Below are 13552 nucleotides of genomic sequence, written 5' to 3'. Positions count from 1 at the left end.
GTTGCAGCAAAATACAACTTCATTTCCCAGGACACATTGCGCGCTCTTAAGCGAGCTACAACCAAAGAGAAACAAAGAAGAGGTCCCACTTTGGACATATTTTTTGGGCGCTGAAGCTTTTTAGAGAAACTTTGCGTTGTATAAAGGGCTACTTGGAGCAAATCAACCAAACTGATTTACCCTTGGGGGAACACTAAATAAGTTGACCGCCACTGCTACATCTGACATCTGAATAAAAAAAATACCTTTTGTAGCAGACCGGAAGACGTGTTTGTTTTTGTTTTCAGTTGAACGAAACCTCTGTTCAATAGACAATCTTGGTGAGCACTGCCGCCCTGTGATACCTAGCTAACAGTTTAGCCTGACCATGATCTGACTGTAGAGCTACAGGTTTGTCCGCCCAGTTCACCTGACCAGGTACAGTACATGTCAATGTCAAGTTTGGTCCGAGTTGGTGTTCTGTAGTTGTTGAAAATAATTCAGTTATAACATGGGCCGGTTGAAGGGGGCTGGAGGCAGCTAGCAGGTGCCCCTTAGCTAACGTTTGAGCATGACAACTAATGCATCTACTGGCTGACAAGATTAACAGATATTTAATTGGTTATAATACAAAATAATGACCAAGTTTTGTGTTTATTTCACTCACTGTAATGTGGTCTTGTAGACTGGGAAAATTAATGATTTAAGATGTGTGTACACACATTTTACATCATTAACAGTGTTCCAAACAATAGTTATTTTATTATCAATTAATCCTTAGGTAATTGTCTCTATTCAACAATTAATAATTTAGAAAGTCTATAAAATGTCAGAAAATAGTGAAAAATACACATATAACTTCCCGAAGCTGGAGGTGACGTCCTCAGATGTCTGGATTTGTTGTAGATATTCAGTTAATGATAGAAACAGATTTACTTTGGGTCCAAACTCCACTCTTGAAACCAGGTTCGTACCAACAGTGCAACCCTGTAATGTAATAAATCCAGTGGAACAGTTTCCATCTTTGTTTATGCCCCATTTCAACTAATATACACTAAGTATATAAATTATGCTGTGAGGGCAGTTAGTCTGAACTCACATCCAGAGGAGTTACTTTATTAATACTTTCAGAAATTAATTATAAGAGAAAGAAAATGCAACAGAACAGCAGATGTGGTCGGTGTCCATATGATGATTAACATCTGCTGTACACAATCTCAAAAATAGTAACAAATTGCACCATAAGTACCAGTCTGTCTTCAGACTGTTTTCTAATAAAACTCACCAACAGCCAAGTAAGAGATAAGCATGTACATTGTAGTTGACTTATATGCATGTTTGAAAAAAATGATACATGTAAAATAGATCTGCAGTCTCGTCTCATCACCAGCTATGGGATAGATATTATTGTGTATAGTTCCACTGAAAGAGATGAAAAGATAATTGATCATATTGAACCAGCCGCTCGTCCAAAAGTGAAAATCAACAGACACATTTTCCTGCTCTTCCACTCAGAGAGACTGAGACAGCAGGACCAAGTAAAGCTTATTACAGTGACACACACAGGCAGTGATCTGCCTATCTTCTAAGACCAGATTTAGGACCAGATTTAGATAGAGACAGTGGTGCCCTGCCTGTGTGCCACACTTATGCAACGAGCCGAGGTGATGTGTCAGAGCGTGGCACATTTTTCATATTTACTTCCTCTCACATCATGATATTGATTTCAGCCATTTACAACCTCATTGTAATGTGTTTAATTCAGCCTCTAACTCCCTCCAGAAATGTAGTTAGTTTTTATTTTCTCCGGATGAACAGCTCCCTTCATGATATCGCAAATTAAAATACAGTACAGTGGAAAAGTCTTGTTTGTATGGAAGCCCATTTCTGCAAGCAAAAATAATTTTAAAAAGACATGTTTGGAATGATAACAATAAAAATATTGTACATAGCTAGGTCCTAGGAGGTTTCAGGAAGCCAGTGGAGTGCTTTGAGGATGGGGGTGATGTGGTCGTGTTTGCGCACCTTCAACAGGATCCTAGCAGGGCTGTTCTAGATGTACCGCAGTTCCTGAATGCTTTTCTCAGGGATTCCGGTGAGGAGCGCATTGCGGTATTCCAGCCTGGAGGAGACAAAAGCGTGGACAAGCTTTTTGGCATCTGTAAGAGTGAGTGTGGGAAGAAGTTTGGCGATGTTCCTGAGGTGGAAGAATGAGGTCTTGCAAAGATGTTTGATGTGAGCCTAAAGGTCAGATGAGCCACACCCAGGTTGGTGGCTGATGTTGAAAGTGGTATATCTTGGCCAGAGAAGGTGATGCTGGTAATGTCAGATGACCGAACCTGGTGTGGAGTGCCGACTAAGATGGCTTCAGTCTTTGAGCAGTTTAGCTGCAGAAAGTTTTGCTTCATCCATGTCTTGGCCTCCTCCAGGCATGTGGTCAGAGTAGATGATGGCAGGGCATCAGATGGGGTTGGGTTTGTCCTGAGGTAGAGTTGAGTGTCATCAGCATAGCAGTGGAATGAAATTCCATGCCGGCTGATGACATGACCAAGGGGGAGCATGTAGAGAATAAAGAGGGTGGGGCCAAGCACTGAGCCTTGAGGGACACCATGGGTGACATTATTTGTCAGGGATTTAGCCTCTCCCAAGGCGACATGCTCAGTTCCCGGTGAGGTAGGATAAGACCCACTCATGGACAGAGTCATGACTGGACTGCACTAATGGCTTATGTTAATGTACATCTAGCTTGACATTTTGATTTCTTTCTTCATTCTAGCTTCCTTTGTCTATTTTTATTTTCTGTTCTTAACCAACATTTCTTTTATATCTGGTTCTAAATGCCTGTGCTATTTCTTTCCTAGCGCAGCTGGAACTTTTAAATTTGCCCTTTGGGGAGGTGGGGGTAAATAAAAGGCTCATCTTAAAATACATTAACTTAGCTTTGTGTTTTTCATGGTATAATCAAGGTAAATTATTAAGTGCTTCATTCAAAGACAAAGTCATTAGTTCATTTGGCATTCACAGTATGCCTGATACTCTTGGCAATCTTCCTCGTCTTAAATATTGTAAAACACAAACTCGAATAGCTCTGAGATGGATTCCCTCTCTTGTTCGTTCAGGTCCTCACTTATGTCCTCAGCCCAGAGCTTTCCATACAGCTGTGCAGCCTCTGCCAGTTCCTCTTCCCCCATCTTCAGAGCATCGGAGAATACCACCGTGGGTGAAAACACATGCTGCTTTGCTTTAACCCATTCTGCTGCCTTTTTGCTTTCATGTACTGTACATGTCAATCCTATGAAAAGAGAGGAAAAAGTTGTCTTCCTATAGCATAATTGCTATCATATTATTTTTATTATCATCATAACCTCTATTTACATAATATATAATATTCTCACAGAGGAGCCCTGCAGGCAGACCCCTCTCACTTTCTCGGCCCTGTCACAGACACATCTAACCAATGAGCGGAGTGAATGTTCTCACGTGGCTTTTAGTCATGCATTTTGGTTTGCTTGAGTTTGTTTCTGTGTGAAAAATAACGAAACAAATGGAAAAACGCAAAAACTTCAACTCATCCACTAATTCAGACCAGAGCAAACACACTACATAATTTTGACTTACTATGTCACGAATTGAACTACTGTCTCACACAGAGCTGAAACGGTCAGTCCCAGAAAATCAACTATTAATTATGATAATTGTTTTACTTTTCAAGCACATATGACAAAAATTACCATCTGCAGCTTCTAGCGTAAGGACTTCCTTAAGTTTTTATCCGTCTTCTTTTCCTGGTGAAAAGGGGCATCCATACATTTATAATAAGTAATAATTACACTAATGTCAGTAATGTGATCATGATTTATTAATATTGCATGTAGCACCTCTTAATAAAGATTGAATGGAAAACCTCTCATTGGCATCATGTGTGACCTTAAACAGGTGGGACGGGTGTCACATTTGCAGTGTGTCTTAAACAGGTTTTCACTAGATCACTTATTGCACTTACAGGTTTTTTTTTAGTGCGCATGTGCAAAATGGTAACATTTTGCAGTGGTCATTAGCAGCTGATGGCAAAGAAAGAGAACAGATTGTTGCCAGTCCTTGCTGTTACTGTCTACTAAAGGTTAGCATCTCTCATTATTAATGCCGTTCTATTTTGGAGAACCCGAACAAGCCTTATCTGTGAAACCAATACTCACTTTCATGAAATGATGCCCCGGATCAGGTAGCCACTTTATTACCTCAGTAAGACATTCATCCCTTAGCATTTCCCTCCCTATAGGGTTACCACTCGCATCTCCTCTGCAAGTTCCTAAGAGGTTTTTGGCTTGGAGTTCCGGATTTGCTGTGAATTATTAACAGGAGAAGTTGCGTGTCACACGGAGGACGCTGTTGCCAAACTTGAATGACTAGTGCTTTCTAGGAACGGGAGCACTTTCTACTGTCTCTGCTCTTGTATCTTCTTGTTAGTTAACTTTTTAAATGCGGCAGGAGCTTTCACAACTGTGACAAAGATGACAATGGAAACCTCGGCTGCCATCCAGCTACGCTACGAAGAGCTGCTCTTCTACGCGGCCTGCGTTTGTAACTGTTGGTCCGTGTGTCTGTGTGTTTGTGTGTGTCTGGAAGGCAGAGTGTGCAGTAGAGGAGGTGGAGGTGGCATGCGTTCGGGCAGCAGCTGGAGGTGGCAGCTCTCCCGGGCTATGCGACTGGCGCTGCGCTGGTGCCGGCTTCGGAGGCCGCAGAAAGGAGTACGAGGTGGGGAAACCAAGCCGTGGATCAGCGGCAGGCTTTTGGAGCTGTGGATCTACAGCAAGCTGCTGCTCAAGTCACTGTACTTCAACAGCCTCAGCAACTCGGACACCTTGCTGGACTGTGCGTTTGAACCTGTCTACTGGATTGTGGACAATGTGACGCGCTGGTTTGGAGTGGTGAGTTGTTGGGTTTAATTCTGGATGCTTTGCCTCTCTTCTACCTACACCTCCAAACTATTCCTGTTCCTCTCATCTTTTCTCTTTCTCTCAGGTGTTTGTCTGTCTAGTTGTATTGCTGACGACCTCTGTTGTGGTCATCGTCTACCTGTTCGTCCTACCCACGTTCTTCAGTACTTACCCTCTGCATTGGGTCTCCTGGCACCTCTGCTGTGGCCACTGGCTTCTTATGATGGTGGTCTTCCATTACTACAAGGCCATCACTACCTCCCCAGGACACCCGCCCAAGGTACCAAACTCCTCATAGGCGTACATGGTGAATGGTATACAGTGCTGTCAGGCACTTAAGGGTGTTACCATCTCAAATGTTCTATCACATCATTTCTGTGTATTCTGGGATCTGTCTATTAAATTTAAAAACAACTTAAGACATGACCAGGACACTGTTTATGGAAGCAGTCAAATCTTAAACTGTCCCAGCTTCAAATCAAGTGGAAAAACTACTGAATACCTTTTTTTTCTCTAAAATGTCAAATGTAATTGATGCCAGTGCTCCTGCTGAAGTTAAACTGATCACTAGAAAGCAAAAGGCACCAAGGAGAAACTCTCATTTGGCGTAAATTTAAACCGTCAGATACACTTAACATATTTATATAACATATTTACAGCCTGAACTTGAAAACTACTAGGGGCAGTCATTTTTTAGTAATAACTCACCCATCTCATTTCTTACAGTCGACAGGTTAACCAACCCTCTAGACTCAATTTCCCCGAAAATTAGTTTCAACCAGCAGACGCCACGAGTTTGCATCTTTTTTTAAGACAAGACTCAAGGCATCAGATACACACACTGTGGCTTTGCGCCCAACTGTCTCTGATAAGCTCGTGCCATATGAACCCTTGGGACATCTGGGACTAGCCTACTGCCTGTACCAGATGATAAAAGACAAGCTCAGAGTCTGATATAAAAAAAAAGTCAAAGCTAAAAACATTCCTATTTTACACTGCCTACCTCACCCAGTAATGGCTAAAAACCTACCTTCTAAGCCTAGTTAAATAGCCTTACTTTTTATTGTTTAGGATTGTTCTTCTTAATTTAAATTGTGCATGTAGATGTGGGGGTATTTGCTGTGTTTCTTTATTTTTACTTGATTTAAAATGCTAAAACATTCATCTCTTGTATCGCCTGCCTGTACTTTTTTTACTTCCAACACTTGGTTAGATTGACGTCTGTTGTTCCGATAAGACAATAAATACACCTTCTTATTTTTTGTGTTTCCTTTAGGACAAAATTCATATTCCGTCCGTGTCCATCTGTAAGAAATGCATCACTCCAAAACCACCCAGGACGCACCACTGTAGCATCTGCAACATGTAAGATAATCAAACACTAATGTGCAGTTTCTTTTCTTCGTTTTAATCCTTCATGGTAAACTGTCTCTGTTTATCTTATAGGTGTGTTTTGAAGATGGACCATCACTGTCGTATCCTTCTCACAAGCAACACCCAAAAGAGAATGCATGAAAAAAGGAATTGCACTTTAAGTGTTTTTGTTTTTAAATTTCCCACTTTGTCCACATTGAACTGAACATGTTTCCAGCCTGGTTGAACAACTGTGTGGGCCATTTGAACCACCGCTACTTCATCTCCTTCTGCCTATACATGACCCTGGGCTGCATCTACTGCAGCATCAGCAGCAGGACCTTGTTTCTGGAGGCCTACAGTGCTGTAGAGGTGAGGCCAGATGAACTGCCATGCTGCACCACCAGAGAAACACACCGAGCTGCAGTTAAAACGTTATTGATTGATTTATTTATTGTATAAATTAATAACTTACCACTCTGAAATGTCTTATGTTTTTTGTTAGCATGTTCCTGTTTAGTTTAGATGTAAATAGATTTATATACTTGTTTCATGATGTTCAAGATGTTGTTAATGTTTGAAATGTTTTGTATCGTGGCATCTGCCAGACGGTAGTAAGAAGGCAGAAGTCGAGCTCGGTTAGCAAATGAAGAGAAACAAGAGACATGAAAAGGATCTCTGTTTTCTGCTCTGCTGTTTGCCTCTGATCCAGAATGCTCTTATCTCAAAGATGATTGTGCACCAGCTGCTAAACAACTCTAGGCTTCGAATACCAATTAGTTTGTAAGTCCTCTGCACCCAAAGATAACTTAACCAGGAACAGGATCCAGCATTTAGACTTGTAGCTTACCCATATTCTAAGTAGCCTTTTGATCCTGAGACCTCAGACAAGCTAAAACATCCTTGGATCAGATCTGAAAGTGAAATAACAACGTATTCGACACCAGTAGGAATACGCAAGTCTGACTATTTCATGTCCCCTTCAGGCGTACTATCAGACCCCTCCTCCGCCCTACACGTTAAGAGAGACCACTGCTCACAAGAGTATCATCTTCCTCTGGGTGCTGACCAGGTAAGGAGCACTTCATTGTATGTATTCCCTGTTTAAAAATCAGATAATGGGTGTCAGGTTGTAATGTGTCCCCCTGCAGCTCAGTGGCAGTAGCTCTGGGAGGCCTCAGCCTGTGGCACCTCATACTCATCAGCAGAGGAGAGACCAGCGTGGAGCGGCACATCAACAACAAAGAGATCAAAAGACTACGGGAGAAGGGCAAGGTATGTACACTTGTGTACAAAGTCAGAATTGATAGTCAGGTGTATATAATTATACTGAGCAGAGCACATAAAGACAGTACTGTGCAAAGGTTTCAGGCAGGTGTGGAAAAAATGCTGTTAAGTAGGAATGCATTCAAAAATAGACTTGTTAATAGATTCTGTTTATCAATTAACAAAATGCAAAGTGAGTGAACAAAAGGAAAATCTAAATCAAAATAATATTTGGTGTGACCACCCTTTGCCTCCAAAGAACATCAATTCTTATAGGTACACTTGCACAGGTCAGGGATTTTGTAGGCATATCATCAGGCTGTTGATCACCAATTCAATATTGTAGATTGAAACACAATCAACTGAAACAGAAATAGCTGTGTTTCCTGTGGTACAACTGGGTAAGGAACAGCCAAACAAGGCAAACAAGGTGAGGTTGTTGTCAAAAGTCATACACCATGGCAAGACTGAGCCAGCAACAAGACACAAGGTAGTTATGCTGCATCAGCAAGGTCTCTCCCGGGCAGAAATTGCAAGGTGGGTGGGCCTTTGGTGTAGGAGACTTGGGTTAGATTCCCACTGCGACACATCCACCAGTGTGTCCCTGAGCAAGACACTTAACCCCAAGTTACTCCACAGGCATGCGACCTTTGACATATATAGCAATTGTAAGTTGGTTTAGCATCAGCTAAATGAATAAATGTAATTTTAAGACAGAATGTGGAAAATGGCTGTTTGTTTCTTCTATTCTGGTGCAGATGTTCAAAAATCCATACCATCACGGTGTGATGAACAATTGGAAGTTACTGTTTGGTGTGGAAAAAAGAAGGTGAGTTCAGTTATTCATTTACCAAAATTGTGCCTGTTTAAATGTCAAAATTGAAATTTCAGTCATCACCCGTGGTTACCAGGGTGAAAGCAAGTGCAGTCAAACACTAGAGCAAACACTCCACAGCTACAGTCCTGCTCACCATTATTGGCACCCCTTCACTTTTTGCATAACCTCTACAATATCTTCAGAAAGAAATGGAAATGTACCAAATTTATATCATCAGGATCTTTTAATTGGAGGTCCAACGTAATTTAACAAAGAAAATAGTTTTTTCAACTTACATATTGTAAATTCACTCAAGAAACAGAAAAAACAGCATGTGCAGCATGTTTAATGCCCTGTTTAATATTTGGTTGCACACCCGTTGGCAGTGATGACAGCCTCCAAACGTTTCTTGTAGCCATCTACAAGCTTCTTGCACTTCTCAGCTGGTATTTTCTCCCACTCTTTCTCTGCAAATTGTTCAAGCTCTTGAATGTTTGCAGGTTTCTTTTCCCCAATGGGAGATTTCAGTCATACCAAAGATTTTCAATCGGGTTGAGATCAGGGCCGGTATTTATCAACCTTCTTAAAGTGCCACTTTAGTCTTAAGTGCTGAGAATTCATGAAATTTACTCCTATTTTTCAACTTAAGAATAAAAGCAAGTGATCAAATTTCTGAAAGCTAAGAATCACTCTTACACTCCCAGTTATTTAAGACCGCTCGAGAGGTCTCTCAAGTGGTTAGGAGCTGCCAGTAGGGCTTGTGATGGCGCTGTGGAGACAGAGACATGCATCTTATGGGAGAGGAATAATGTTTCTGAATTATTTGACGACGTGTAGACGGGGTCGGACAGCGCAGGCATAAACTTTGTCAGCGAGTTGGTGAGGGACGTCATCTCACCACTGACTTTACGCAGTAATTAATGCTTTTTCAGCTAAACTGAAGGTTGTGATGATGCTTCGTTTCTTTGCCACAGGACAAATGCAGCAATGCTGATGATTGTGGCCGTCACAACAATCAATAAGCCGAATAGTCATGGAAACAATTAAAGCACTTAGGCTACAGCTCCACACACTGTCAAGCGTTTCATCGACTTCCCAACAACACACCCTTAATCCAACAGAAGCAAACAGTTCATGCAAATAGCCGGCTTCACCGTAGTAGTAGGCGTATGATGGCGCTCATATATAGATATTTATTAAAATGTAGGCCTATATCATAATGTATTCTCTTAAATTCTTTATTGTTAAATGTTTGTTGAATATAAACTCCTCTTTGGAATTTCACCACTCAATGTGAATTTATCTGAGAATTTTCTTAAATAAGGAAATCTATTCAGTTATTGGTCTTTGCCTACATCGTGATCCAAAATCCTGTTTGCAGCACAGCATAGTGTGGTAAATCAGCTCTAAGACTGACACTTAAGATTTAGTCCTACATTTCACTTAAATTAGGACTATGATGCTTGATAACTAACTTGTAAGCACAGCTTTGAGCCAAGAATTTTTTTACTCAAGTCAGTTCTTAGCAGTGTTCTTATGAGTGATTCTGAGGAGCTTGATAAATACGGACCCTGGACTCATTGCTGGCCATTTTAAAACAGTCCATTTTTTCCTTTTCAACCATTCCTGCATGCTTTTGGATGTGTGCTTTGGGTCTTTGTCTTGCTGGAGGACCCATGATCTTCGACTCAAACCAAGTTTTCTTAGACTGGGTAGGACATTTCGCTCTAAAATCTCTTGATAATTGTCTGAGTACCAGATCTGAGTACCAGATGCAGCAAAGCAGCCCCACAGCATTATGGATCCTCCACCATGTTTAACTGCATTGCCAAAAAGCTCCATTTTTGTTTCATCTGTCCAAAGAACATTTTCCCAGAAGGATTGTTGTTTGTCCAGGTACTCTGTGGCAAAGATGAGTCATTCCTTTTTAAGTCTTTTTCTCAGCAATGGTGTCTTCCTTGGCCTTCGCCCATGAAGCCTTGTTTGGTTTAGTATGCAGCGAAGGCCATGTAAGCCTTCAGGTCTTTGGATGTTTGCTGTGGTGTTTTGTCCACCATTCGCAGCAACCTTCGCAGACTTCTCTATCAACTTTTCTCTTCCCCCCCACATCCAGGGAGTTTCTTGACAGTTCCATGCTTGGCAAACTTCTTAATAACATTAGGCACTGTTGAAACAGGGATACCAAGGTCTTATACCCTTTAGAGGTCTTGTGTTTGCTAATTTTTTGCATTTCTGATGTCCTCAGACAGCTCCTTTGTCTTTACCATTGTGACAAAGGAACAGGAGATAACAGATGGCGTTTTAAAACACGGAAGTCATCATTCATTGGCTAATTCATGTCACATGGGCACAGACAATTTATCACAGGCGATTCTCATTTGTGATTTACCACAGGTGAGTGGTTTACAGCAAAGGGTGCCAATACCAGTGACACAGCAAGCTTTAAGTTTTTCTATTTATTGTTTGACATTTGCTTTTTTGTATCAAACACGAGTTCTCTACAGAACAGAATTGTTTCACTTGATTCATTTTTTTAGAAGATATTCCACATGATGTACTTAAACTTCATGGGTGCCAATAATGGTGAGCAGGACTGTACATTGTCAGAAATACATCAGGAGAACAACTGGTGTGTCTGTTTACGGTGCAGCCAAACGATATCACTGGGAGCGGCATTGGAGGTTTGTTGTGGTGGCGGCATCCACCATGTTTTAATAAAGAAGTCGGTTTCTACTTCTACTACTGCACACTGAATGATTGATGAATAATTGCAGTCGGTGCTTACTGTCGTGTCACACTACGGTTTCTTGTGACTGCTCTACAAAAGTCTGCAAACACAAAATGTTTGTTTACTGTTCACCCTCTTTACAACGTAGCAGATGTATTAACAGCTGTTATAACTGAGATAAAATTACTGGTTTATATGCATGAAGAATCCCTGGTGCATGCGAAGGCCATTTAAATACAGGCTGGACAATTCCACTACCAATAAAAACTACTACATAAAGAGGTCATCAAAAAATGTAAATACATTAAATGAATGACTTTTTTTCATAAAATAAATTCATGTAACCATGCAGTAGCCTCAGAAAGGCTAAATAATAAACATAACATTATGTGTTGGGTGGTTGTTATCCTGCAGAATAGTGCAGTGGAACGCTGGGATGAAGCGCTTGTGAAGTGAGAGGGAAAAAGTCCTACAGCTAACTGTTTCATAATCAAAGAGTACATATATTAATCAGAGAACTCACATAAGAATATAGCCCTAAAACTTTTTGATTCTGTCAACATCAGCATGGAGGTGCACAGAAACAGCTCTCTCTCTCTCTCTGGGTTGTTCTTAAGCAGTTGTCACATGTACAGTATCTTGGCAATAGTTTGACGTAGCTTCTGAGAGGGCTCATTAGAATGATCTAATATGACTTCACTCCAAACATAATGCGAACAGGTTCACTCAAATATTGGTATATTGATACTACATACTCCTGAACAAGAGTGCATGTTTGAAAATGTCCTTTCTTGTTACCAGCCACAAATCAAGTCATTTTGTTGCTCTGTTCCTCAGTCACTGGTTCACGCGGGTCCTCTTGCCGTCCAGCCATCTTCCCAACGGGGACGGCATCACGTGGGACTGCACCTTTATCAGAAGAGACCCCATGGCCATCTAAGCCTCACCCTTTTCACTCTGAACCATATAAAAAAAACTCCTACACTTTTAACAATGACATACAAGCAATGTGACTTGTTTCATTCGGTTGTGGCCAGCTAGAAACTGTTACAATCATTTCATAAGGGAAAAAAAGAAGTTTATCAAAGTAAGAGGTGTTTTTTTGTTTTTTTTGCTGCATTGGTATTTGCACTTCTAGAAGTAGGAACCACCAGTGCTTCATCTTCTTAGGATCAGTTCTTACCTGCCACACGCTGACCTCGCACAGTAGGTCTAACCGTAGACCTTGTCACCAGCAGACGTCACCCTCCGACTGCAGCGCTGTTGACTCATTAGATTTATTTAATTATGGTGCTGCTGGACAGCATCGTTTGGTAAGCCCAAACTTCTTTCTTTCTCTCACCCATTTGTAAAGACAGGACGAACTTTTTGTGCTTGTCTTGGACTGAAAATGTTCCCACCCATACTACAGCCTCTTTTGATAAGCGTCTAAGGATGGATCAGGGATACGGCAGAGTGACACCATAACTTGCAGTTACAGCATTTTAAAGGCGCAATGTGTTGCATTTTCAAACATCAATACAGCACATTATAAGCTCAAACTTTAGTAAGATTGGTAGCTGCTGTCTTGTTCCAATTGTCTTGTTAATGCTATCAAATTAAAGGCAACATTTCCCAGAAACTCTGCTTGCTTTCTAATGCAAGTGGTTCTCTGTTTTTATCTAAACCAGTAAATATGATGGTGTTTTTGTTTTCCAATTGACTTTCACTGCTTCCACCAGACTTTGTCCTATTAAGCTTAATTTCTGTACTAATCAGCACCACTTCCTGTTTCGTACAGTCCAGCAGATTTCCCTCTAAATCTGACTGTCTTCTCACAGAAGGTCTCATTAGTTTATACGGTTTGAATGTGCTGGTTCATTGATAACATGCAAACCAGCACCGTTAATAACTGACACTGTATTGATATCTGACTCCATGTTTAGTCAAATATCTGAGCCTTTTGGTTTTGATTGTACATGTTGTCTGAATAACTGTTTGTGTTCCTTAATGTGGAAGAAGCTGTGATTTCCCATCATTTCCCGAAAACTGTGTTTTAAGGTTTACTAATCTGCTGTTGTGTTTTGCGGAGCGTGTGCTAATGACATTGAGAACCACTGCTTTAACTGATGTTCTGGTACCGAAGAAAAGCAAAAAACCGAGTTTTATTCACTGGCATTTTAGGTGAAGGAAAGAAAATCTGCGCAGCATTCATTTCATCATCTTTAACATTTCTTTCTTTAACACTGATAAAGAAAATGTTGTGTGCCTTGTTTGGTTAAGCCTTTAAATAAGGGAATCAGGCACTGTGCAGTAATTCCCTTTCAGATTTTTCACCAACGTGTTCATACAAATAACTTAATGAGTCAGATCTTTAGGTGCCATAGAAACGTGACGTACAGCTATATCATTTGTAACCAGTGGGAGCTGTGCTCCAGTTTGATTTATTCTTTTTTTTTAATAAAACACCTGTTTAATATTTCCTGTCTGAGT

General features: G+C 40.8%; 1 protein-coding gene across 3 annotated transcripts; it reads left to right on the top strand.

The window, feature by feature from the left end:
* The first annotated feature begins 264 nt into the window (after window positions 1-264).
* zdhhc16b (zinc finger DHHC-type palmitoyltransferase 16b) lies at window positions 265-13538 on the top strand. Of its 3 annotated transcripts, XM_038735564.1 has the most exons (11): window positions 332-417; window positions 3099-3195; window positions 4610-4907; window positions 5002-5196; window positions 6193-6281; window positions 6363-6391; window positions 6508-6641; window positions 7256-7341; window positions 7421-7544; window positions 8294-8364; window positions 11918-13538. In XM_038735564.1, the coding sequence occupies exons 3-11, from the start codon at window positions 4638-4640 to the stop codon at window positions 12018-12020; spliced, it is 1101 nt and encodes a 366-aa protein (XP_038591492.1). In that variant the 5' UTR covers window positions 332-417; window positions 3099-3195; window positions 4610-4637; the 3' UTR covers window positions 12021-13538. The 3 variants fall into 3 exon arrangements, with proteins under 3 accessions (XP_038591491.1, XP_038591490.1, XP_038591492.1); XM_038735563.1 differs by lacking the exon at window positions 3099-3195 and having other exon boundaries at window positions 265-417; XM_038735562.1 differs by lacking the exon at window positions 3099-3195 and having other exon boundaries at window positions 300-417; window positions 4606-4907.
* Window positions 13539-13552: the final 14 nt, after the last annotated feature.

This window comes from Micropterus salmoides, unplaced genomic scaffold (genome assembly GCF_014851395.1).
Source record: "Micropterus salmoides isolate LMB-PRFRI ecotype aquatic unplaced genomic scaffold, ASM1485139v1 Ms_hic_scaffold_21, whole genome shotgun sequence".
NCBI lineage: Eukaryota > Metazoa > Chordata > Actinopteri > Centrarchiformes > Centrarchidae > Micropterus > Micropterus salmoides.
The sequence above is the reverse complement of the archived record's forward strand: the minus strand, read 5'-3'. Positions and strand labels throughout refer to the sequence as shown.

Excerpts from the sequence above, each read along its gene's own strand:
- zdhhc16b (XM_038735563.1), top strand. The coding sequence starts at position 4,638 with ATGCGTTCGGGCAGCAGCTGGAGGTGGCAGCTCTCCCGGGCTATGCGA. Across the intron at positions 4,908-5,001 it reads TGACGCGCTGGTTTGGAGTG|GTGTTTGTCTGTCTAGTTGT; the intron begins GTGAGTTGTTGG and ends TCTTTCTCTCAG. Across the intron at positions 7,342-7,420 it reads TTCCTCTGGGTGCTGACCAG|CTCAGTGGCAGTAGCTCTGG; the intron begins GTAAGGAGCACT and ends GTCCCCCTGCAG.